Here is a 27,967-nt window from a genome sequence, read left to right as displayed (position 1 = left end):
CAACTTAGCAAATATAAAGTAGTTGAAAATCAAATATCACGTTTCTAGATAAATGTTAAGTCTTGGCATCTCAAATTGGGTATCATTTCCCTTCCTATAAATACAGAGATAAGTCTAGAAAGGCTCTGAAACCATAGCTTTGAAAAGAGGGTCAGAAAAAGGCAAAAGAAACTCCCTTTCTTCACCATTTCATTAAACTTTAATACAAGAAACAGAATATTAAAATTTCAGAAATGAAGTATCATTGTAAAAACAACAAACTCACTTTGAAAAATGTTACACATCAAAAGGATTCTCTACCTTAATATTATGTTAACAAATAAGCAACAAAAAGTTAATATTCATATTATTGTTCTTTGAAAAAATGTATCTATTAACACTACCAAGGAAGTTGCAACTGCTCTGACATGGCACAAACCTACCTGTGCACATGATTCTTCAGGTGTTTTGGCACTAACTGAATAAAGTGCTGGGAGATCTAGTCTGTGCACAGAGAATTTTTCTAGAGTGTGCAAAAGCGCTGGAGCAAGGTGAGAAGTTTGACCTGAGCCTCGTTCTCCAGACAGCAATAATCTTGGCCTATAAGAGGTTGGCTGATGATATGGTGACCTGCAATACATGTAAGACATAATAATTATTTTGAAACCATACACTCTGAAAATCAATATGAAATATTAGGCAATATATTTACATTAAAAGAATATAACTCCACATTAATAGAACTTCCCTATCTTTCTTATTTTTTAAGTAAAGTGAATCATTTTTCATTAATTAGTTTTAAAATGTTGATCTCTCTGACCATAATAACCAAGAGGTAAAAGTATAAAAACCACTTCTAAAAAAAGTAAAAATATATTAACTTGGAAAATGTTTCAGACACTATGTGTGATTTAGTTATCATCGATCCATGGTCAAATGTTAAGAATCCCATTTCAGGGGAGTGGGAGATGCGGGAAGAGACTGGACAAAAATCGTGCACCTATGGATGAGGACAGTGGGTGGGGAGTGAGGGCGGAGGGTGGGGCGGGAACTGGGAGGAGGGGAGTTATGGGGGGGGGGGGGAAGAGGAACAAATGTAATCTGAACAATAAAGATTTAATAAAAAAAAAGAATCCCATTTCAATAAGGAGGTACATCTGAAGATTATCCAAAATATAGGACTTTTTTTTAAATGGTTAAAATGTTAAATTGTATGTATTTTAACCACAATTTTTAAAATGGGGGGAGGAGGGTAGGACTTTTTCATGGCAGCTAATTTTGTTTCTAGGCTAATACCCTCAAATATGACATCAAAAGCCCTACACTAGAGAAGGTAGGTTTACGAAAATATATTAATGAAATTCAAATAAATAAAACAAATTCAAATACAATTACTATAGGTAATGAAGTAAATTCTAAGCAATGCAATAAGCAAATAAACAGAATCAATGGGAAGAAATAGAGAAAACACTGTTACTTGAAAAGGATGATTATGTACTAGAAAATCCAAGAGAATCATCATAATAATTGTCAGAATCTACCAGCAAAGTAATAAGACAAAAGATGGAAACAGAAAGGCAAAAGATTTCCTAAATACCATCAAGAACCAATATAAAAAAAGAAATGAGATCCTATTTACAACTGCAAAACACAAATGGCAAAACAAACAATATTATAAGAAAAGTATGAAATGATATAGAATACATCATGAGTCTGATTTTATAAAGACGTCAATACATATATATATATGTATGTATTTTATTTTATACATTTAAAAATTCAAATCAAAATCCCAAAAGAATTTGAGAGAGGGAGATTTAAAGCTTATTCACCACATTATCTGGAAAAAACAATCAATAAATTTTTGAAAAAAGATGTTAGGACCAATTTTACATTTAAACCTATTTTACTAACAAACACTTCATACAAATTTATCGTTTAACTTTCTTAACAATTCTGTGAAATACACAGTTTCCACCTATTAAACAGACGAAGAAACCAAGGTCCAGAGAGGTTAGGTATAAGATTGTATAACACAGTGGTGACAGATTTCAAATTCTCATTCAGGCCCATATAATCGCAAAGCCCAGGCTCCCAACCACTATATGTTAAGATGTGCCCTACTTTATACTGAAACATATTACAGAACAGAATAACAAAACAGAATGTAGAATATACCAAGGAAAAGTAACACAGATCAGTGGAAGGAAATACGCAACCCAGGAAACAAATCACAGTAACTGAAAGAATTTTACATAAGATAAAAGCATAAAAAAATGGAACAGGGGTGAATTATAAAATAAATGTTTAAAATAAGGAGGATTCAGATCCTCATTTCAAGGAATAAGTAAAATGAATGCTCACACAGAAACAAATAAGAACAATCAAAAGATACATGTATCTAATTCATACAAATTTTTAAACTTTTATAATTCAAAAATTACAACCTGAACCAAATGGCAAACAACCAAATAAGATCAAGAATTTGCCATTAACAAAAATGGTTCTCAATGCATAAAGAGGTGATGTGCATAGAGTTAATAAAGAATACTTTCATGAGCACAGAATATAAGCAGATCAAAAAAAGATGCAAATAGATAATATTTTTTAAATGTTCATTCATTTAACAACTGTAGAATGCTTCCTAAGCTGAATGTGTTGACCCTACACATTCTAATGATGCCACTGTTATCACAGAACTCCTAACTGAATGGTACTTGGTGGAAAAGGGATATACATAAATTATTATAATACAGTGTGCTTAACAAGCAGCACTGTTTAAGACTCATAGAGAGACCCCAATTAAAGACTCATCGAAGGCTTTCCTGGAAAAGCGTTACTGAAGCACAAACCCAACAGACGGGAGGCAGAAAAGATGAATACCGAGAAATAAAAACAGGATGTGCAAAGGACCAGAGGCTAAAAAGGCCTTGGCCCTTTGAGCTAAAGAATACAGTTCATATAGCAGCTTCTTTTAAGGTTTTAGGGCAATGCAGGGGTAAAGATACTGGGGGGTGGGGGGATTAAGGAAGGGAAGTGCAAAGGAGAAATGCTATGAAGGGTTTTGTAAACCATGTTATAAGTTTGGAATGTTCACTAAAGACAATGAGAAAGCATTAAGATGCTTAAGCAGGGGAAGTGACATAATCTCACACACGATTTTGGAAGGTAACTCTAGCCCAGTATGTCAGTATAGGAAAGGATTTTTATAAAGAAGGCAAAACAGGAGGAAATATGACCTGTTAGTGGTTTGCTATAATAACCCGAGCATGAGATCTTAATGACAGTCTAGACAAGAATACTGTTAGAGAGGTGAGAAAGAACACCCTGAGATGAGACTTATTTAGTCAGGACATTGTCATTGACTAGATACAGAAGGAAAGAGGAGGAAGCTGAGAATGATATCCAATTCTAGTTGGACAACTGAACGAGTAGTAGCTCACAGGACTCAAAGGAAGAGAAGCGGGGACACAGTCCAGTATATACTAAAAGATCTATGGCACAGCCTGGAGGGGTAGCTCAGTTAGAGTGTCATCCCGATACAACAAGGCTGCAGGTTCAATCCTCAGCATACTATATATGAGAAACAACCAATGAATGCATAAATAAGTGAAACAACAAGTCAATGTCTCTCTCTTTCCCCTTCCTTTCTCTCAAATCAATAAATAAAATTAAAATTAAATATCTATGGCACAAAAAAGGAAGATAGGTAGTTGGACAGGGTCTAAGGCTCAAGGGTGATCTAGCTTTGAGAAAGATGTAGTGGTTATTAACAGATGAAAAAATTATGAAAACATAAATAATGAAAAACAGTTTTTATTTGTTAAACAGATGAAGAAACCAAGGCTCAGAGAGTTAGAGTGGGAAAAAGTACAATTTCCCAAAATTAAATTTGGCAAGTATGTCAAATAAATACCAAAATATATATGCAAGGATATCTGCAACTTATCTCACTCCCCAAAACTCCCTTACCTCTTAGTATTCTCTATATTTTTTCATAGTATTTATCTTCTAACATTTTATTTATCTATTACACTTATTGTTCTTTGTCTGTTTCCATCTAAAACGTAAGCTGAATGAGAGTAAGGATCATAGCCCATTTTGCTCACTGATATATTCTAGGTATCTAGGACAGCATGCGACACATGATGGGCACTTTGAATGAATGAATGATTCAAATAAACAAGATGTTATTTTCGTCTATTTGGTTGGCAAAGATTTAAAAAGACAAATTGTACTAGAATTGATAAGGCTATAGGGAAAATATTAGTGATAAAAATGAAATTGGTACTACCTTTCTGGAAGCAATTTAACAACTTGTATCATGTTTTCAAATATATATACCCTTTGACACAGCGATCACAGTTTTTAAAATTACGCTAAGTATTGAATCAGATGATAGTGGTACAAAGATGTATACTTAGAAATTTGACTACCATAGCACTATTTATAAAAGAGGAAAATTGGAAACTTCAATTTTTATCAGTAAGGTTATATAAACTAAGGAACATCTAAAAAATAAAGTACTGTTCAGCTATTTTAAAAGAACAGCATTAAATATACTGACATGAAGTAACATTCCCAACATAATGGATAAAACAGCAGGATATATTAAAAACCTTACAAGGAGGATATAGTTTATATAAGATATTATGTGGGTCTGTCTATATGCACAGGAAGGGTGGTCACCAAAACTAACAAATATTACCTTCAGATGCCTGGGCTTTAATTTTTACTTTCTTCTTTATGCTCTTCTTTATTACTTGAATTTTCTAGAGTATATCATCTTTCTAATTAGAAAAAACAAAGCTATTTTCATTTGGAAAACCTCAGAAAGCTGTGTTTCTCATCCCCTTATGGCAATATATTGTAAGAAAGTAAAGTTATTTTCCACCATAAGGGTTCTCTACCGGATTGACAGACCTTAAATATCTTTACTTATATTTCATCTTAAATCTAAATTAAAGGTTTCAACACTGTTTTAGGAAACTATTCCCAGAAACAGAAACCCACAGCAATGCCCAAGCTAATGTTACTGGAGACCAGGATTAAAGTCATGCTTTCTATATGTCTAGCACCTTTTTTTTATTGGTGTGGCACGCTAACACACATTGTTCAAACCAGAAGTCAAACCAATAAAAAACTAACCAAAAACACTGTGTAGCCCTTATTAAAGGCTTAAATTCTAACATGTATATTTCTTAGAAAGTATAAAAATATTATTGTCTAACCTACCCAGAAAAGCAATGCATTTTCCTATCTACATATTAAGCTCAGAAATCAATTTGGAAACTGCATAGTACTATAAGAGAAAGAATATGATTCCAGGAAACAAACAGTCCAGACCCTGGCTCTGCCACCCGCTAGCAGCATGATCATGGGCAATTAACTTAGTGTTTCAGTTTCATCATCTATAAAATGATACCACAAATTAGCTATATGATTATTGAAAGACCTATATGAATTATCATACATAAGGCCCCAAGCTTTATACATTTACCACACATCTAGTTTGCAATGAACATCAGATGCTAACTCCTATCCCTTCATACTCAAAAAAATAGCAAATGTCACTATTTCTCCTGCGAAGCCCTCCTGGACTTCCCAATGAAAGCCTCTTAGTTCTGCTTTCATAGCACCTCAGCCATATTGCAATGTTTGTCATCTCCAATAACAAGAACTTCTCCAGACTAAGAATGTTATACTTTAATCATACTTATGTCTTCAGCACCTAGTACAGTACCTGTCATACAGTAAACACATAAAAGCTGGCACAATGGGTGGAAAAGAAATAAATGAATAAAATTTATCAAAACATCTACAACAAAAAAAAGCTTATTCTAGGATATACAGCTGTCTCAGTATTAAAGTCAAATCAGAACTAGAAAAGCTTATGTAAAGGAAGCTAAAATTAAACCAATTTCAAAAAGGCTAAACTAGCCCTAGCTGGTTTGGCTCAGTGGATAGAGTGTCGGGCTGTGGACTGAATGGTCCCGGGTTCAATTCCAGCCAAGAACGCATGCCCGGGTTGTGGGCTCAATCCCCAATGTGGGGCAGGCAGGAGGCAGCCGATTAATGATTCTCTCTCATCATTGATGTTACTATCTCTCTCTCCCTCTCCCTTCCTCTCTGAAATCAATAAAAATTATAAAAAAATTTCTCATCTCAAAATCTATTTCTGTATCACTTTACTGACAACAGAACTATCTTATAAAATTGGAACATATTATCTTTTGATAGTTTCTTAGCTCTGCTATCCTGCTATCATGTATTTCAAATCCAAATAACTAAAATTGTCAAAACAATCTACACACACACACACACACACACACACACACACACACAGGCTAGCTAGGTGGGAAGAGGAGGACTGTTTGGCTTTCCCTTAGCCATGAATAAAGTACATCTGTAAAATTACTGAAATAGTCTAAGAAAATTTCCCTGAGGGCATAAAAGTAATGACCCAGGAGTATAAGAAAAAAGTTTCTAATAAAAGAGCTTGCTGTTAAAAGAAAAAAAGAGTAAATGAAAGTAATTTATTCTCATTTTTAAAAATGCAAAATAAGCAAGTTATCAATGCAAATAATTAAAATAACATTTTACCAAAATCTACATGGGAGAAACTTCAATTCAAGTTGAAGACTTAGATTTGTTCAAAATACGTCAAAAGGAAAATTACTTAAACGTAACATACAACTCAACATCTTCAAATAAAAGTGTGATTAGACTTACCTGACTGAAGCATTATGGTCCTTTAACTCTCATAATAATTATGTAAATGCAAGTGATGATGCTATTAGTATTTGAAACTACTTGGTCCCTTAATTTAAAATTAGATTAGCACTAATATTGTTTACCCATTAAAGTGCACAGCAAACGCTGCTTTAATATAGATAAAGGTGAATGTAAATAGAAATCTAAATTAGGAAAGTGTAAACTAATGGGATTTTGGAGAATTGAAAAGTTACTTGTTTAGTTACTGAGCAATTTCTAATTCAAAATCTTTTTAGTACCCTTAGAGTCCCTAAATTATCATCTGAAACTTATTGTAAATTAAAATATTCTAACCATGGTCAATAATTCACTTCTGTTCATTTTAGTTCAAATAAAAAGCAATAAAATTAGGGACATGAGTTGATTTTCTAAAGGTAACCCTTCCTTCCACCCTGGTTTAAATAAAAGTCACACAATTGGTTTAGAAAAATATCTTTACAATTGACCAATAAACCAATTTATTACCACACACAAAAAAATATACACAGTGTTCCAGAACTGGTCCAAACAACAGAAAGTCAAAGTCCTCAAGGTTATAACCATAAGTAAAAATATACCATAATTCTAACCATAAAGTAGTAAAAATCATGCTGAATGGAAAGAAATGTGATTTACATTACTTACATTGTAAAATGAAGGTAGGATTTATGTACAGCAGCAGCTGATGACTGTTTCTTTGGTGATCCTGAGTGACAACTGGTCTCAAAAATTGATAAAGCATTTTCATCTTCACTATCATCTAAAACTAGAGTATCTATATCTGTTCAAAAACAAACAAAAAACAAATCACAAAGATTGAGGCTTATCACGTCATTTAATATTAATGCTCTACAAAAGCTAAGAAAAATTGGTTTAAAAATCAAATGAACCAGAAGCATGGAGACATGGAACAGACTGACATCCTCAATCTTTGGGAGGACCAGAAAACATAAATCAAAGAACTTATATACTTATTGGAGGCCCAGTGCACAAAATTCATGCACAGGTAGGGTCCCTAGCAGCTGCCAGCTGCCGGTTGCTGGCTGCCGGCTGCCGGCCAGGGCCTCCCTTCCCCAGCTGCTGGCCATTGGCTGGGGACTCCCTTCCCTGGCTGCTGGCCGCCAACCGGGGCCTCCCTTCCCCGGCTGCCGGCTGCCAGCCAGGGCCTTCCTTTGTTCCACGCCACCCCCTGATGGTCAGCACACGTCATTAAACTCCCGGTCGGTCGAACTCACAAGGGGACACTCTGCATATTAGGCTTTTATATATATAGATATGCATAGGCCATGGACATGGGCAATAGGGTAGTGAAGACCTGGGAGAGGGGGAGAAAGGTTTGGGAGGAGGGGGAAATGGGAGGTATCTGCAATACTATCAATAATAAAAAAAATATATTTAAAAATATCAAATGACATTAGTAAGTTATCAAATAATATAGATTGAGCAGGCAAATTGACAAACTGCACTGTTTTGAATAATTTATAAGTGAAAGAATGTAATTCTTTCACCTTTACAGACTACTTAAGTGTTGTAAGATATAATTTGGGAGACTTCAATGACTACAAGAAGACTGAGAAGAAATGGCACTCGCATAAAATACCCATCCTATTTACTAAAAATCTCTAAGTTAATTTTTTTTTAATTGTTTAAAGCAGCAGTTGCCAACTGGTGGTCCATGAGGTCCAAAAGGTTGGCAACCACTGGTTTAAAGTATTACAAATACTCTTCAAAGTTCATCGGCCTTCCTCTGATTAGCTCATGAACTTAAAGTTTTCCTGTAAATGAATAGGAAAGGTAGCTTTCTGTTTTTGAAGGTAGCTTTCTGTCTGTTTTTGAAGGTAGCTAATTTCAGCATGAGGAAACACTCTCAGGTCCAAACTACAATCTTGAGGCTAGAATCCAAGATCTTTTATAACCTGACTAGAGGCCCGGTGCACAAAATTTGTGCAAACGGGGAGGTTGTGTTCCCCTCAGCCCAGCCAGCACCCTCTCCACTCCGGGATCCCTCTCATAATCCGGGACCACTGGCTCCTAACTGCTCACCTGCCTGCTTGCCTGGTCACCCCCAACTGTCCCCCTGCCAGCCTGGTTGCCCCTCACTGCCCCCCTCTGTCGGCCTGGTCGCCTCTTGCTGCCCCCGCCCTGCCAGCCTGGTCACCCCCAACTCCTCCCCCACGCAGCCTGCTGTTCGGTCATTTGGTTGCCCCTCACTAACCCCCCTGCGGCCTGATTGCCCCCCACAGCCTGCTGCTCAGTTGTTTGGTCGCCCTTCTCTAACCCCCCTGCTGGCTTGGTTGCCCCCAACTGCCCCCCCTGCAAGCCTGGTCGCCCCATGCAGCCTGCTGCTCAGTCATTTGGTCGCCCCTCACTAAACCCCCTGCCGGTCTGGTCGCCCCATGTAGCCTGTTCGGTCATCCGTTCGGTTGCGATGGTCACTTAGGCTTTTATTATTATGGATTCTAGTGTACTTCCTCACTAAAAATTTATACTTCATTAGTACAGCAAACTAGACTGCCCTGCCAATAAAAACAAGTGATGAGTAGAATCCAGAGGGGCTTTACAGTACCATAATGAAGAGCATGGGTTCTGGAGTCAGGGTCCCTGGGTTTGAGTAAGCCCTAGAACTTACTGAGTGACCCTATATAAGTGAATACCTTCCTCAATCTCCCAGTTTCCTCATTTATAAAATAAGAGTACCTACCCCACAGGATTGTTATGAGAATAAACAACAATTTATGTAAGGGCTTTATAATAATAAAATAATTGTAAGCCATTATTATTATAGTCAACTTCTCAAAAGACCATAACACTCCTACATTAAGACAATCAGAATGTCCCAAGAGCAAATAAACAAACATTCACGTGTGTATTTTTAATACAAATTCACTAGTCAACTACTATATGCTAGGCAGCATGCCAGGCCAGGAATACACAGTTGTGATCAAAAAAAGGTATATTTTCTATATTCATGGCAAATATAAAAGAGTAACACATAAATAAATAAGCTTATGAGGAAATTTGAAATTTATTTATTTATGCCTGTACTTGTTTCATTTTAACAATACGAAAAAATAATTATAGTACCTTCTTTCTTGTCACTCTGGCTAATTTCAGCATGAGGAAACACTTTTTGCAAGACTGCCAGGATACTGTTGAAGCTTCTTTCTAGCAGTGGCCTTATGATGGAGGATAGTGCATGTCCCGAAGACATGACAGCACGCTGGGAAGCAGGCACAATATTCTGCATTGCATGATAAAAATCTTGAGCGCTGAGCACTATTGAGGAAACATCTAGCTGCAGTTTATGGCTGCTGGCATAGATCTGGGGGTAACGCCTCCGTAGAGCAATCAGGGCAGCTTCAGTGCACAGGGCCTTGATATCAGCTCCACAATACCCTAATGCACAAAAGGAAAGGACAACAAAGGTAAGTTCATTCTTCTAAGGCCAACTATGTTTTACAAATATACACATCTTTACCTAAGGAAATAATACAAAAATCAATAATTATTTGTAATTTTATCAGAAAAATGAAAGTTGACCATTTAAAATCACCTAATAAAATTGTTTATTCATTAAGACTAAAATGTTTTGAATATTAACAAACACATGAACTAATAATATTAAAATAAGTCATGTATTTTGTGCCAATACCACAGATGATAATGTACAATTTTTCTTCAAAAGAGGTTTTAAAAGAATAATAGTTTCATCTCAATCCTTCATCAATATTCCCAATCATTAGTTTAGTCTTTATGACATTACAGTTACCTATCAATTTTTTCAATATTACTAATTTCCAAACACATATAATGGAGTAATAAAAAATAGCACATAAGCAGAAACTTCAAAAACAGAGCTATTCTACTACCAACTCTGAGTGCAACTGACAAGCAAGTTGATATCTAATTACCCAAAAAATTATATTTTAAAGTTGTGATCATCTCTGATAGCTCCAAAACATTAAAGAGAATAAAAATTCATTAATTTTTCACATTAACTTCACGTGTTATATATTACCTTTTTTTAGCTTAAAATGACTGATGATCTAGTTCTAAGGAATATACCAACAAGGGTATTATCCATTACCCATATTTAAATGATTATAATAGTTAAACAACAAATCAAGCCCCCGATGCTTTTAAGTCATTTCATTCATTTAAGCAACAAATACAAAAATACACTATTTATTAGGTTAGGGTTAGGGTTAGGAAGAAAACTCAAACTAACCATGTTGTTTTTTATATTAGCAATTAAACTAGGATTTGGCCACCTTTATCAATTACACCAGCAGGGGGAACCACTTGACCTAGTTATAGAACATTAGTCTCTAAGCTCTTCAAAGAGTGGTATCAGGTTTATTTATCTTTTTATACCTCACAATGGTCTCACTGAACACTTAAATACTGAAACAAAAATGGTGATTAGACAGGAAAATCACCAATGAGGAGAGAAGAAATGGCCCTAGACTAACTGGTAGGAAAAAATACATTAAAGGACAAACCCATATAAATCAAACTGCAAGTGATTCACATATCTATAATGAATTATATCCCTATTATGAGTAGAGCAAATAATTCTATTAATCAAGTCTTACAAATAACGGGGGGTGGGGGGGGTGGGGGAGGGTCCTCTTTACCCTGCTCTCTTTTTTCCACAGCACTCACCACCGAATCATTTACCTATTATCTTTATTCTGCCTTCCCCAACTGGAATGTGAGCTCTGTGAGAGCAGGGGTATTTGTTTTGATCACTAAGGATTCTCAAATACAGAGAATGATGCCTGGCCTGGCATTCAGTAGATATCCTATAATATCTCTTGAGTAAAAGAATGAATAAAAAGAGAAAAAGAGTTAACTCCAGGGTTATATGTAGTTTGGGAAGGTAAAACTGTTAGGTTACTATGTACTACCATAAGAAGTGGATTTACTGAGTTTTTCTTTTTTTTTTTTAAGAAATCTAAATAATTTTATTATTAAAGCAACTTAATAATTTCAATAAAAGTTATGAAAAAAAATAGAAAGTATTGCATTCCTAAAGAAACATTTACACAGAGTTAGGGAGAAACTTAATATGACCTGTGAGAATTTAATTCAGAAAACTATAAGCAGATTAAGGATTAACACTGTCCCATGACAGCAATCAATCTCCCAAATAATTCTGCAGAATATCAAAATTTACCATTACTCTCTCATTTTATTTTCTATTTCTCAGTGGAAAAAAAAGTATCATTTCCTGTGCCATACATATCTGTTAAATTAGTTCAACAAAATAACTGTAAAACATCAGCTCATAAATTCTTAATGAAATAATCCATTTCAGAGGAAGTAAAGAATAAACTACCATCTTCAAACAATATAAACAACCACTTTTATTTTTCTCCTTCAAACGTATATAAAGAGGGAAGGAGGGAGGGGGAACTGGATAAAAGGTGAAGAGAGTAGTCAAAGAACATATATACATAGCCATGGACACAGACAACAGAGTGAAGGCCAGTGGAGGGATGCCAGGGGCTGGGTGGAGGTAGGCAAAGGGGGGAAGGGAGGGAGAATGGGAGACCATCTGTAATAGTATCAACAACAATTTTTAAAGTATATACACAGTTAGTGAACATACTATATATGATCCTAATTTTGAGTGCAAAACCTAAGCTAAAAAAGAACAAAAACCTCAGGAAAAATGCAAAACAAAAAACCACTAAAAGGTATTTTATGCAGTAAATGTTGCCCATAACATTTGTTTGACATAATAATGTTAATAATTTCTATAATAGCAATATAATGTTCATTTTCTTAATTTATTAAAGGTAAGTTAAAAGCTTATCAATAATAATAGATCCCATTTAAGTAAGTAAACTTTAGATTATAAAAAATAGGATTTATCTTCTTTACATTTGCTTATGAATGAGAATTATTAGTTTTTATCTGAGGTGCTCAACCTTGACTACTCATCTGAATAAACAATGAAACTGAAACAAAAACAGATTCCTAATGAACAGTAAATCAGAAGCTCTTGTGGTTTAATATTATAAACGTATATTTTCAGAAAGCTTTACAAGTGATTCTTACATACAAAAATATTAAGAATTGAATTAATAATATATTTCCTTTTCTCATGGACACAGACAATAGGGTGGTGAAGGCCTGGGGTGGGGGTGGGAGGGGGGCTAGAAGGGTCAATGGGGGAGAAGGGACATATGTAAACAATAAAGATTTAAATATATATATATATATATATATGTGTGTGTATATATATGTATATATATATACACATATATATATACACACACACACACACACATTTTTTTTTCCTTTATGAGACTCTCAAACAGAATTAAAAGTACATCAAAACTATGGCTAAATAAATTATATTTGGGTGACCACAATTAAGAGCATTTTTTTCACTTAAGAGCCCTACTTTAGAAAAATAGATGATATAATCATTCTAAACATACTGACTATATACTAAGCCTTTTGAAAGTTAAAAGTTGATGTTAAGGGGAAAAAAAAAAACATCCTTTTTCATATGAATTCCATAAGCATACTAATTCCACCATTACAATTATAATGCTCTGAAGAACCCAAATATCTAGATATCAAAGAAAAAGCATTTTTTAATACTGGTATTAAGATGGAAATTTGTCTGAAACACTGAAAATAGAAGCTACTCAAAGAGGTTATAGACTAGAAATAGGCAATAATAAATTTTAATTTATTTTTTAAGTAAAACATCAAACATAATGAAGGCTCACAAGATAGATGCCTCAATAATACATTTTCATTGTTTTGGCCCTCTTAGTAAAAATAAATAGAGAAATATGATTAGGTTTAAGCTCTTCATTAACCTTAAGCTCCTACTATTTGTGTACATGTCTGCATAACAAAATTATTTGAGCACTACTAAAAAAATTCATACCTACTATGCATGCAAACACCTCCAAGTACTTGGGAATTTATTTCAAGGTAAAAGTTACCAAATCCATAACCTCTAACAAGAGGTCAGCTATTTTTGCAGTTGTTCATCAAGACTGTACAGTCTTTGTTAAGCATGAACTGAACTCATACATGTTAAAACACGTTTGGGGCACATAAAATGATAAATTCATAATGAATTTAAAAATTATTACTATTTCATTCCTGTTTGATTGAGACCTGCATTTGATTTTTTTAATATGAACTGGTTTCACATTAAAATGTCACAACCAAAATCATAATAAAAAATTATAAAGGACTTATATGTCTTTCTCCAAAAAGAAAATTATGTGTATATATAAGCAGATTCTAAACCACCACCACCCCAAAGAAGGCAAGAGAAGTTTTTCAGTCCTATAAGAAATTATGTTTTAAAAATTTTTTAACTGAAGAAACTAAAAGTTAAAATAAATCACTTGAAAAAATATGTAGTGGTCTTTAGAAATGAAAAAGGAAACAAGATTCTAACATTTAGGATGAAGAATTAGAGTATATAATGTTATTTCACATGGTAGATAGGGTAATAGAAAATAATTTAAAAAGTACCTATGTTTTAGGGAGTTTCCAAAATTTTTTGAAGACTTCTTATTTCAGTTAAGGATCGTTCTGTGACAGATTCACAGAAGAAACTATAAAAAGTCCCCAGTCTAACCTGTACTCTAATACAATATCATAAAAATAGCAGGATATAAGAGGGGTCAAATTTCAAAATGGGAAAAGACTGGATTCTGCACCAAATACCACCCTCTCCCATAAAGCAGCACAGGGCTTTGCGAAGGTCAAGCTAAATGTACATGAAATGGGTTTGGCGCATGCTCTCTGATACCAGGCAAAGCTTAAACTGGAGTAGTGCTGGAGAGATTTACGTTTTCTCCTCACCAGAAGATGTCGAGGTCTTTGAGGTTCAAAAGCTGAGAGATGCTGCTTCGGAGATGGAGGTCCCTGTGGATGAAGAGGATAATTCGGATGTAGCTAACTGAATGGACTAATGTTCTATTTAAGTTTTAATTATTTGATGGTGGATCACAATGATTTTTTTTAAACTAAATTGTTCTTTTTGGTTTGGGTAACTTTAAAGTTTTCCCAAGTAAGCTGTTGATTGTTAGTGGACTTATTTGGGGGATTTCTACATAATGCTTGAAAAGTTCATGGAGAGAGATCTTTTAATTTAGATTTTTTAGGAAATCAAAGGAAAGTTGACAAAAGATGGGAAAAAAATAAAGGAAAAATACCTATGTGTATACTTGATTGCTTAAATATGTACTCATTTTTATTTCAGACCTGATTAGAGTCAAAACCCCTGAATTCCATCTCCTATGTATGGTCATATATGTACATAAAATACTCTGACCACATCCTTTTAGGACAGTAGTGTCATTCACTCTGTGGGAGATCTTCCATTCTGTGAATGACAACATTAAATTGGAAAGTTTTGTATTTGGGGAAATACTAGCAGATGCCATCTGTATGTTCTTTGAAGACTCCTCTCACTCAACTTCATGAAGATGAGTCCATCATGTAATCTGCAAAGTGAAAGACTACACAGTCCTGCCTTTGTCTTTCTGTCAAGTTTACACTTACTTTTCTTAGTAAAATTTCTGAAAGGGGACAATTCCTAAAAGGAAACACTGTAATAACATTATAGAAACCCAGCACTCAATGAAAGGAATATTACTACTGAGCTTTGTTAGTCAATCACCTAATGGCAGTTAAAATCCTAATTTACAAGTGTTCAAATTGCAAGTGCAATATTTAAAATAATTTTTTTGCATTTAAAGGTAGAGCCATATATTGCACAAAGACATAACTATACTCATTCATATTCCAAATATAAGGGTAAAGGAAGACTGAGCAGAATAAACAATGATAATCAAAGAATTCAAATAGTAGCACTCACCAACACATTTTTCAGCCAATTCACCTAAAAAAGCATCTGACAATTTTGGATTCCAATCCCTGGTATGAATCTGTAATATGTGTTTTCTTGCCTACAAAGAAAAACATAGGTAAATAAAATATATCAACCCCTCAAATGCATTTGCTGGAAGAAATTTATGGGCTAACCATACCCCAGAAAAGTAAATGTTTATTTTTAAAGAATTTAAACACGTTGGCATACGCATCAACTCTGATTCCCATAATAACCCTGCAGCGTGGGCAGTGAGATCTTGTCTCTATTTCACACACTAAGACATTTAATATTCAGAGAGGTGAGGGAACGTGACTAGTGGCACATATGATTACGTGACTTAGGACTAGATTTCAAAACTAAATTTCACTTTTCTGCCACATCATTTTTATCATTTGAAAATATATGAACAAGAAACTTAATGTTATAATAATCATAACTTTTAGACAAACTTTAGATTTCATAGAACCTTTGGTTCTATCATAATTATAAAGTACTATGCCTAACAATGAGCTAAATAAGTAATTTAAAATTTTTTAAAAGTTTGAAGTCAGCCCTGGCTTCTCTGGCTTAATTGGTTGGAGCATCATCCCTGGGTTTGATTCCCAGTCAGGGTAAAGACCCAGGTTGCGGGTTTGAGGGCACATACAAGAATCAACCAATGAATGCATAAATAAGTGGAACAACAAACTGATGTTTCTCTCCCTTCCTCTCTCTCTCTCTAAAATAAATAAATATATAAATACATAAATAATTATTAAACAGGACAGCTAATTTTCTGTCATCTGATTTAACATAGCAACACTGTTAAATCACACCCTCCTCATTGATGCACTTTCTTCACTTGGCTTCCAGAATCCCACTCTCCTGTTTTCCTCTGACCTTACTGACTGCTCCTTAAGACAAAGGACTTGGTGCTCTCATCTCGTCTCATAACCTTAAATATTATCTAAGGAAAAAAGGTGAACAGCCAGTCCAGGTCTTTTCCACTGACTCAACCCAGAAAAATGGACTCAGGTTTAGGTCTCACAGCACAGTTTCCTTAAAACATAGTTTCAATTAATGTGGAAAACTATGTTCAAGATCCATGCTCTACAATACAGTAAGCCACTAGCTATATGACGCTATTTTATTTAAATTTTTTAATTAAATAAAATTTAAAATTCAGTTCCTTAGCTACACTAATGACATTTCAAATGCCCAACAGCTACATGTGCCTAGTGGCTATCATACTGGACATTGCTCAATGGACAGTGTAATTAAAGAACATTTCCATTATTGCAGATAATTGAATTGGAAAATGCTGTTCTGGACCTTGTTATTAATTGTGAAGACTGTGATTGGCATAGAAACTCTGAGGCCTTCATGACTAGGAAAAAATAGAAGACGATTGAGAAATCAAGGTAATGGCTTTCCTGTGCTGAAATGAATACTGGCTGTGTCTCCTAGAACTAAGCATATTTCCCATATACTGGTAAGAGCCTAAACGATATGCTTGGACTGTTGTAAGATATACAAGATCGCTGAGGTTCCCCATGCTGAAGTAGACTGCACCCACTTCAGCTTTGTCTCCTACAACTAAGCAAACTTCTGTACACTGGCACCGTCTTGGAAGTTGCACTTGGATAATGAAAATGTTACTGTATATGCTGTTTCCTGCTCTGACAAAGTTATGTAAACCCGAGTGGGATCCTGGTGCCAAATGAGACAGCTTCTAGTGGCTGTGCAAATGGACGTCAAATTGAGGTATTAACTGCTCTATACAGTGGAGCCATTGCCTTAATTTCCCTGGATCAGGGGTGGGGAACGTCCGGCTCGCAGGCTGTATAAGGCCCACGAAATCATTTGTCTGGCCCTGCCAAGGCATTAGGGGTGAGTTAATTAAGATGATAATTTTGTATGGCCTGTGAAAGATGTCATAAATATCCAAATGGCCCTTGCAGAAAAATGGTTCCCCACCCCGGCCCTATAGTCTTCTAAACTGTCCTAGCAACTAAGTCTTGCATATCTATGTATATAAGCCAAGCATTTTATATAGAATTCTGAAATCAAAGCCATATAACAATGTGTGTATCTACATATATTCATATGCAGTATCTTCTCTGCTTTCCTCAGTTTACATTTGTATGGCTATATGTTGTAAATATTTCCATTAGACTTATTTGAAATATTAAATTACATGGGAAGCATTGTCAAATATAGTATCTTCTCTTCATTCATCTCTCCCTCTCAAACTTAAGTTCCCAGTGAAGAAACAGTTGATGATTAAACTGGTCAAACCAAAACTAACAATAAAATTTTCAAGTAGAATTAGGAAAAAAGAACTTTGTATAATACATAACATTTTACATATTTAATGATTATACACTACCCTGTTTTAATTACACATTCTTTTAGAAACTACACTATAATGAATAACATATGCTGCTTTTAATTAAATATGATGGTATGGTCATTTCTATGAAAATTTGTATTTTGGGCACTTATTCATAAACCCACCAATACACTACAAATGTTATTTTTATGGGAACCAAGCTACTTTGACTAACTAGAGACATATAACCTGCCATACAAGATAATTACTCCAATCTGGAGAACTAAAAGAAAAGAGTAAGCATCTACAGTAACTTAATCAAGGGTTTTCCTCTTCTTAAAAAGCATAAACTTTCTAATAACTGTTAATAGAAAAGACTAAATTATTTAATAACTACAAGATTTTTATATAGAATTAACTCTGATATCCCAGAAGCACATAATTTTAAAAATGAAAATTCATAAAATACCACTCTCAAATTGCATATATGTTGCATAATTAAATCAAAAATAAATCTTAATAGATCAAAACCAGAAACTCTTACCTTTTGATCAGGCAAGTTGAAAAGGAATTCTCTGTCAAAACGACCAGGTCTCCTGAGAGCAGGATCTATAGAATCAAGTCTATTTGTAGCACCAATAACAACAATTTCACCCCTATTGTCTAATCCATCCATAAGAGCAAGGAGGGTTGACACTATGGAGCTGTAACAAAATTTTTAGACAAAATTGTAAAAAAAAATGAAAGAAAAGTTGTAAAAACTGCTTTTTATACTAACTTGTATCAATCTTAAAATGCAAATAAAATTATAGCATGATTATCTTAATGCAAGATCAAGTAATATACATAAATCATTTTCAAAAGTACTCAAACATTAATAGACACCAAAAACACAGCAACAAAGCCTGGCCCACATGGCTCAGTGGTTGAGTGTCTACCTATGACCCAGGAGGTCACGGTTCAATTCCCAGTCAGGGCACATATCCAGGTTGCAGGCTCAATCCCCAGTGAGGGGCATGTAGGAGGCAGCCGATCCATGATTCTCTCTCATCATTGATGTTTCTATCTCTCTTTCCCTCTCACTTCCTCTCTGAAATCAATAAAAAAATATATTTTAAAAATAACAAAACACAGCAACAACAAAAAAACATAAAAATGGCCTACATCAAAATTAAAAGTTTTTCTGCCTTTAACTATCAAGAAAGGTAAAAGGCAACCTAAAGAACAGGAGAGAAAATATTTACAAATTATATATTTAATAAGGGTTTAGGATCCAGAATACATAAAAACAATTACAACTCAACAACAAAAAAAGGTAACCTAATTTAAAAATAGTCTAAAGATGTAAATAGACATTTCTTCACACAAAATATACAAAGGGCCCATCATTAGTCATTAGCAATATCCATATCAAAACCAAATGAGGTAGCAACCCTGGCTGGGTAGCTCAGTTGGTTAGAGCATCATCCCTATACACAATGGTTGCAGGTTTGATCCCAGTCACAGGTTTGATTCTGGTCAGGGCACATACAAGAAGCAACCAATGAATGAATAAATAAGTGAAACAACAAATCGGTGTTTCTCTCCCTCCCTTTTTCCTTCCCTCCTTGCTTCACTTGTGAAACATGCCTCTTTGGAAAATAGCTTGACAGTTCCTTCAACTATTAAACATAGAGTTACCATATGACTCAACAATGTCCACACAAAAAAATGTTCATAGTAGCTTTATTCATAACAGCCAAAAAGTCGAAGCAGCTCAACGTCCATCAGGATAAATGGACAAATAAAATGTGGCATATCAATACAATAGATTATTTGTCAATAAAAATAAATGAAGTACTGATAGATGCGACAACATGGATGAACCTTGAAAACACTGTAGCTAAATGGGAAAAAAAAGCTATAAAAGTCCACATATTGTATGATTCCATTTATATGAAAAGTCTAAAATGGGCATATCTATAGCAACTCAAAGTATGTTAGTAATTGCCTAGGACTTGGTGGGGGACAAGGGGGAAGTTGGAGAGTGATGGCTAAAAGATATAAGGATTCTTTCTGGGAAGATGAAAATGTTCAATAATTGGTTGTGGTAATGGTTACACAACTCTGTAAATACACTGGAAGCCACTGAATCATATAGTTTAAATGAATAGACTGTACATGTGAACATAACTGAATCATACGGTTTAAATGAGTGAACTGTATGTTTATCTCAATAAAGCTGTTTCTGAAAAAAAAAGAATTAAGAAATATATCAGTCTTTTAATAGCAATATTGGGTAGGGGTAATGTCTGCCAATTTATATTATGTTTAGAGTTCCTACAGAATTACATTTGCATTATTGTAATTTTAGACATTTTCTTTAAAATGGCTATCATTTTAACTAAGTTCAAGTCAAAATTATTTCAGATTTTTAAACTACGATTTAAACATTACTACACAGAAATGTTTCATGTCCAATTATAAGATAAACCATAGTTCTAGTAACAATGGCCTTCTTAGTGTTTTCCAACTGCTCTCACTTCTATTCTTACTGCTAACACCTGTGTGAAATAACTTTTCCAATAGGCTCAACATGTTAAAGAAATCATTCTTGCTCCTAAATAAACTGTTCCACTGTTTCCCAAATCTATAAATGAGAACAAAATGCTAGAGACCCAATATACATGAATACGGGAGATTTGTGCTTATTCTTATCTATTGAATAACTGAAACTATATGACATAAATGCCTCACTCAAGATATAAGGGGTGAGAAATAAGCATCCTTAAGTATAAGTTCATATTTAATCTCAAACTTTTCCTTAGTATATTCCAATCACTGTGAACATTTCAAATGTTTGTTAGATTTTTTTTTTAAGTTTTTTTATTGATTTTTAGAGAAAGAGGAGGAGAAAGGGACAGAAAGAAACATCGACGTGAGGGCAGTATGTCAATCAGCTGCCTCCTGCATGCTCCTTACTGGGGATCAAGCCTACAACCCAGGCATGTGCCCTGCCCAGGAATGAAGCAGCAACCTTTCCATGTACGGGATGATGCCCAACCAACTAAGCCACACTGGCCAGGTCTGTTTTTTAGAATTTATCAACATTTTTAAGTGTTTTGTACAAGGATTATCAGAAGACAAAGTTTTAAACATCATCAAAAACAGAATTACACCCTACCTTAAATTCTACCAAAAGTTATCTTTAGTTTAAAATTTTTAATTACTAGCTCCTGGATCAAAATTCTCTAGTAATCCCTATTATGTTTAAAATAAAGTCTAAATGACTTAAATACTATATTTGAGGTCTACTTGCCTGCACTAACCCTTTCTTCCACATTATCTTCTAAAAGCATTTGTATCATCTTTCAAATATGGACTTAAAAATCCAACTGGAATTGTTTTATAAAGTGTGAAGAAGAATCAGTTTTATTTTTTCACCAAATAGATACCCAATTTTCCTAGCATTATTTATTGAAAAGGCCATTCTTTCCCAAGAGCACTGAACTGCCTGTTTTATTATATACATACTAGGAGCCCAGCACGCGAAATCACACAGCGCTGCCCACCCTCCAGTCTCCTCGGGCTGGTCCCGCCTTCTCCCGGCGCCTCCCCACTTCTGCCTCATCTCCGCTTCCGCCCCGTCATGGCACTGAAGGAGAGCATGGAAGCCTCTGCCTGCTGCACTGTGCTCCTTCCCCTGGCAGGAGGGCAGCAGGGCGCTCTAAGTGCGAGCGGTGGGTGACAAAGGACTGGTGAGGGGGGCGCTACGGGCTCTCACCCCCACAACCCCCACAGGGGATGGTCCGGCCTCCTCCGGGCGCCTCCCCGCTTCCACCCTATCTCCAGAGCAATGGCCCGCAGTGCACACAGGCAGCCTCCTGCTGATAGGAGCTAATAAAGAACTAATATGCTAATGGTCTGGTCGTGACATGTTAAGGCATCCCGGCTCATTTGCTTATTACCTCTTTATATATATAGATTTAATTTAAATACATTTTTTTATTGATTTTCGAGAGAGAGGGAGAAACATTGATGTGAAAAAGAAACATCAATCGGCTGCATGCCCCCTATTTAGGATCAAGCCCACAACCTGGGCATGTGCCCTGAATGGGAATTGAAAGGGCGACCTTTTGGTGCACAGGACGACATTCAACCAACTCAGCCACAACTCTGCTCTTGTAGTGCAGAAGCAGCCATATATAATGGAAAAAGGAATACATACAGCTGTGTTCCAATAAAACATAACTTACAAAAACAGGCAGGAGGCTAGATTTGCCCCACAGGTCATGCATGGTTTGCTGACCCCTGTGCTAACTGAAAAAGATCTTCCTTAAGGACACAGATGACGTTATAAGCCTCATAGCACTCATCCAAGGGCTAAGGCTAGATACTGTGTCAATGAGTGAAAAGAATCTAACATAATCAGATTAGAAAAAATTACCTGTGAATCTGATCTTGTCTGCTAGAGCGAACTGGAGCTAATCCATCTATTTCATCAAAAAATATTATAGAAGGTCTCATCAAATATGCCTAGTATAAAAAGAAAAAAGTTATTTATTGTATTACTGTCCATTTTTTATAATTACTGTGTTTTCTTAGTAGCTATTATAAGCAAATGATACAACATACATCAGGTAAGAAAGATTACATAAGTAAAAAGAAAATCTCCTTTACCCAACTTTCCTTTTCAATTATGTAATCTCCTACTCCCAGTAGGCATCTACTGTTTTCAGTTTTATTCTTCAATATGTATTATTTATTCATATACACAACAAAAGTCTTTTTAAACATACTATTTTTATTTCATACATTTAAGTCATTGAACGTCAGCATTTCCAAGTTAATTCTTCCCTCATCCACCAGTGTTATTTTATATTTACATATTTCAATTATTATTAAACTAGAGGCCTAGTATACGAAATTCATGCACTGGTAGGGTCCCTAGTGGCTGCTGCCGCAGGCCAAGGCCTCCCTCCCTTCCCCCGGCCCCACCCCTTGGTCGAACTCCTGGACGCACTCCCAGTCGAGGGGACAATTTGCATACTACGCTTCTATTATATAGGACTCTCTTAAAAGCACACAGGCTGCAAATGTTTGACTTCCCAATAAATACTGAGCACCATGAAGGTAAGAATTTTTCTATATTCCCCTTTCTAGATCCATTATCTAAACACAGCAGTTTTTAATACTAATGTAATATTTGAAGTGTTTTACTAATTACAAAGAACTTTGACACACAACTCAATGGGCATTCAATTAATGCTTATTGAAAGCATTGTTTTTATTTCATGTGAATTTCCTTAGACACAATGAAATATAAGTTGCATTGCCAAATATGAATGACTTCATTCACTAGCTCAAACAATCCAAAGTGAATTTACAGGAGGACTTTTTTTACAAGTATTAGAAAATAATATTTTTAAGTACTTATTATACTGTATATATATATCCCACGTTCAAAGGCTGTTAAATCGCATTGTTTACCCATATCTTCAGAAAAAAATCACTTCTACTGTCGTGGTAAAAAACCTGCTTCCCTATTTATAATGGTCTGGCTCTCTAGCAACTTCAGCGTGAAATTATAGCTAATTTGCCTACAAACGTCAGGTGGTCATAATTATCTGGCCACTCAGTGTATATAAATAGTAAAGACAGCCTACACAATATTCATTCACCTTAATCTCTTATTTTTTTAAATAAATTTTATTGATTTTTAGAGAAAGAGGGAGAAAGAGAGAAACATCAATCAGTAGCCTCCCACATACACCCCAACTGGAAATCAAACCCACAACCACGGCATGTGCCCTGACCGGAATTGAACCTGCCACCCCTCAGTGAATGGGACAACACTCCAACCAACTGAACCACACTGGTCAGGGCTCACCTTATTCTTTTAAAAGCATTCATTTATTACTGAATTCTTTCAGCACCACATTTACAACTGATGAAAATAAATATTATGCTGTTTTGTTTGATTTCATATTAAGCTTTTTATGTTATTTCCTAAATTAGATTACAATCTAATGATAAATATGTTATAACCAGGGTTCCCAAAAGCACCTAATGTAGTATTAGGTGCCTAGTAGCCACCTCAATAAATGTGTTGTGAGTCAACTTAAATTTGTACTGGTAAAACTGCTATTAAATACCTCTATGCCATTCAAATTCAGATTATTGATCCTAAATTTCATATACTGATTGGAGAATACGCCTCCTCGAGAACAGTTTGTATTTACAGACTAAGTGCATTAAATATGATATTAAAGAAGATATTCTCTGATTTTATTTACCTGATCAAAAAGAAGCCTAAGTTGCCGTTCTGATTCACCCACCCACTTGCTCAGACAGTCTGCTCCTTTTCGCATAAAAAAAGCCACCTTTTTGTCTCCTTGACTGCACTCATTAGCTAGTGCTCTGGCAACCAAGGTTTTACCTGTGCCAGGAGGTCCATAAAACAAACAGCCCCTAGAGGAATAAAAATTAATAAATGTTATCACCAACTCTAATAACCAATATAAAAGGATACATCTCTCATATAATTGTGTATTAATATATCATTATTAGACACGAATAAAACTTTTGTAGTACATAGACAAATGCTTCCCTTTGCTGAGTGTCCTCAAGGATGTTCTAAAACAGCCGTGGGCAAACTACGGCCCGTTTGAAATGAATAAAACTAAAAAAAAAAAGACTGTACCCTTTTATGTAATGATGTTACTTTGAATTTATATTAGTTCACACAAACACTCCATCCATGCTTTTGTTCCGGCCCTCCGGTCCAGTTTAAGAACCCATTGTGGCCCTCGAGTCAAAAAGTTTGCCCACCCCTGTTCTAAAAGCACCAAGCTTTGATAGGCCAAAAAATAAAGTTAAATCAGAACAGAGAGTAATTTGGCAAGATATATTAAAATTTTAAATGTTTTTCCCTGTGACCCACAAATTTTACATCTTAGAATATGTCATATAGAAATACTGAAAAGAATGCTATTTTTTTAAAAAATTTTTAATGTATTTTTATTTATTTCAGAAAGGAAGGCAGAGGAAGAGAGAGATAGGAACATCAATGATGAGAGAGTATCACTGATCAGATGCCTCCTGCATGCCCCCCACTGGGGATCAAGACTGCAACCCGGGCATATGCCCTGGCCTGGTCAACACTTAACCACTGAGCCACGCCGGCCAGGCTAAAAATTTTTAAATGGATGTTCAACAGAGCAGATTCTAATTGTGAAAACTAAAAAAAATTAAATGCCATTTATTAATAAGGAAAGATATGCTGTTACATCTATAAAGTAAAACACTAGTATAGTATAATAATATGTACATTAGTAATATGGAAGGTGTCTAGAATATATTATAGAGTAAAAAGGTTATGTAAGAGTATTGTTGAATAATCTCATTTATATTAAAACTTTACATGTGCATAATATAGACAAAACATAAATTTAATATATGCACAGATGTATAAAAGAAATCTAAAAAATATACAAAATTGTTCACCCCTAAAGAGTAGAACTACTTTCTGCTTGTGACACTTGCTCCTTATAATTCTGTTTTGTTTCTCCCAAGGCTATACTAAAAGTAATAATTATTTTTAAAATTCAATTTATATCATATAAAAAACAAATAAATTGCTATCATGATTTTTAAAAGCCAATGTAGAATTATAGGCTAACTTTTTAAATGACTCAAATAGAAGATGACTCTTTTTTCTAATTTATCTTTATTGTTAAAAGTATTACAGATGTCTCCTGAAGATGACTCTTCAATAGATTTTCTACATCCTTAAACACATGGAAAATAAATTAGAAACAAATATGAATAAAAACCTCCTACTAAATAAAAAGGAACATTTAGCAGTTTAAATCTAACAGTCTATAAATATACATCTTCAGAATATTTTATTCTGCCCAATTTCCTTTAAAACAATTTCTTAGCCTTTTTCTAATATTTAATCACCTCATGATCAACCACAATTAAAATGATCGTGAAAATAAATTATCAAGCTTAACATTTCAAAAATACGCATCAAGTCAAATAAACACTTCACTGAAATTGTGCTTCCAAAGAGTAAACAACACAGAGCATCAAACTCAATGCTATTAGAAAGCCAAATCAAGGAAAATATCTGGGCAACTCACTTGTATATTAAAGACCTGATTTGTGCCTGACCCTTAAATGCTAAGGTGTAAATTTCAAGAACATAGTACCACAGCCTTAAGAGCACTAAAAAACAAATTTTCTTTCTTAATTCTTATTGCTAGAACACATCAAATAAATACATATAAAATATTTATATTTATAATCATTTACTAATTGAAATTTGATAAATTAACAGTAATAACAATACTTACCTTGGAGGCTGAATTTTAAATTTTTCAAAAATTTCAGGATATAATAGTGGAAATACTACCATTTCCTTTAGTGCATGAATATGATGGCTCAATCCACCTATGCTATCAAACCGTACCTTGGAAAGAAGGGGGAAAGTTTAACATAAAATAACTGTTTATAGATTTTTTTTAATATATAAGGTAGTTTTATGATTCAGAAATACAGGTATGAGCAGAAACTGTTGAATGTAAAGTTAAAAAAAACTTACACTTTTGAAATAAGTGTAGAAAAATAAAGTTGGCAGTAAAACTCAAGTGTACATGTCAGTCCAGCCAAATAATCTACCAACCTTTAATCTCATAGTAACTCAGGACAAGATCAATGCCCAGTCTAACACTTTAATGGTTATCTACAAGAAATACTATGTTGTGTATGCACGCTAATAATTTAAATGCCTTTCAAAATATCATCTATCACATGCATTCTCAGAAGAGGCAACTTCACCCCCAACGGGGCAAAAATTGGTCCAGGAGTAGGGTAAAAAAATCTTTGCTATTACAATGGTTTGTGACCCACCATAGCTCAACTTTACCTGACAAAAATCTTAATCTTTAACACAAATTTACCTAGACAAAGAGAAATTTAATTTTTGTCATTAGGGGACAACAATGAAAAAAAACAACAAAACAGTTTGAGAAACACTGGTCTACTACAAGATGCAAGAGATTATTCCTCCCACCCCTAACAGTTTAAATATCTAAAACAGTTTGTAAATTAAAAAATTGGATAAAAGAAAGTGCTTGAAGAAAATAGTGCCAAAACGTTAACAGTGATTGCCTTTGACCAGTGGGTTCTGGGAGATTTTTTTCCTTGACTTTTTATTCTGTTATGGTACTTCAAAATGTTCTACAATGAATATTTTACTATGATAGATAACACTTAAGTAATCTAGAAAAATAAATAGAGTCTAAATAAAAAACTCTCTAAAAGTAGCTAAATTTTCTTGCATATGATATCATACTTTAAAGAACTAAGTTAACTCTAATTAATTGGCAGAGATGCCTAAAATTAACTAGATTCAAGAGAGTAAGGTGCTGGTAAACCAAATAAGCAAAGATCATTAAGTAAAATCCTCTGAGAATGTGAACATGAGACTCTGAAATGTCCTTAGGTCCTCACAAATAAAATAAAGATTTTCCCCTATGACTTAAGATTGGAGGTAGCTAACATTTCCTTTTCAAATATATACACAACTCCATTTGATAACAAGTCTATCATGTGAGATCGGTTAAATTATGTTGAATAGAAAGGTTTATGGGAATAATCAAATATATTCTATAATAACCTTATTCCCAAGTATCCTCGCAGAAAAGATTCTACTAACAGTAAGCATCTACCATGTCTTCTAAGTCTTGTCTGTCTTTGCACACCATATGCTTTCCTGGGTGCTTATTATCCATTTTCCATAGTGACCTCAGCTATCTTTATGTGGGTGATGCATATCTGAAGTTCTGGCCCAGATATTTCGCCTTAATGCCAAAACTAAATACCCAATTTCCTACAAGTTACTTCAATTTGTGATATGTCACAGATACCTAAGCATGTCTATAACTAACTAAATTAATCTTCACACCTCAAATACATATTCCTTCTATTATGCCCCCTACCTCAGAGAATGAAGCCATGCATTTCCTCATCCAGTCTCTTAAGCCAGAAACCTGGGT

The 27,967-nt window shown here is 34.6% G+C and overlaps 1 protein-coding gene across 12 annotated transcripts in view; it reads right to left on the bottom strand.

The window, feature by feature from the left end:
• The window catches only part of ATAD2B (ATPase family, AAA domain containing 2B), a 115,753-nt gene that overhangs the window by 48,875 nt on the left and 38,911 nt on the right, over positions 1-27,967 (bottom strand). For 10 of the 12 annotated variants that reach the window (XR_002830017.1, XR_002830016.1, XM_023756454.1 and 7 more), the window contains 8 exons: positions 26,264-26,379; positions 24,200-24,374; positions 22,351-22,439; positions 18,469-18,628; positions 15,599-15,689; positions 9,817-10,128; positions 7,378-7,513; positions 423-609 (listed from right to left, as the gene is read on the bottom strand). Coding sequence is in view for 10 of the 12 variants with exons in the window: in XM_023756454.1 (XP_023612222.1) it covers positions 423-609; positions 7,378-7,513; positions 9,817-10,128; positions 15,599-15,689; positions 18,469-18,628; positions 22,351-22,439; positions 24,200-24,374; positions 26,264-26,379 (1,266 nt within the window). In the remaining 2 variants the exon portion in view is untranslated. The remainder of the gene's footprint in view (positions 1-422; positions 610-7,377; positions 7,514-9,816; positions 10,129-15,598; positions 15,690-18,468; positions 18,629-22,350; positions 22,440-24,199; positions 24,375-26,263; positions 26,380-27,967) is intronic. The other 2 variants (XM_023756456.1, XM_023756455.1) reach the window with 2 other exon arrangements.

The sequence above is a fragment of the Myotis lucifugus genome, unplaced genomic scaffold (assembly GCF_000147115.1).
Source record: "Myotis lucifugus unplaced genomic scaffold, Myoluc2.0 scaffold_94, whole genome shotgun sequence".
In the NCBI taxonomy this organism is placed as follows: Eukaryota; Metazoa; Chordata; class Mammalia; order Chiroptera; family Vespertilionidae; genus Myotis; species Myotis lucifugus.
This window is presented reverse-complemented; position numbering and strand designations above follow the sequence as displayed.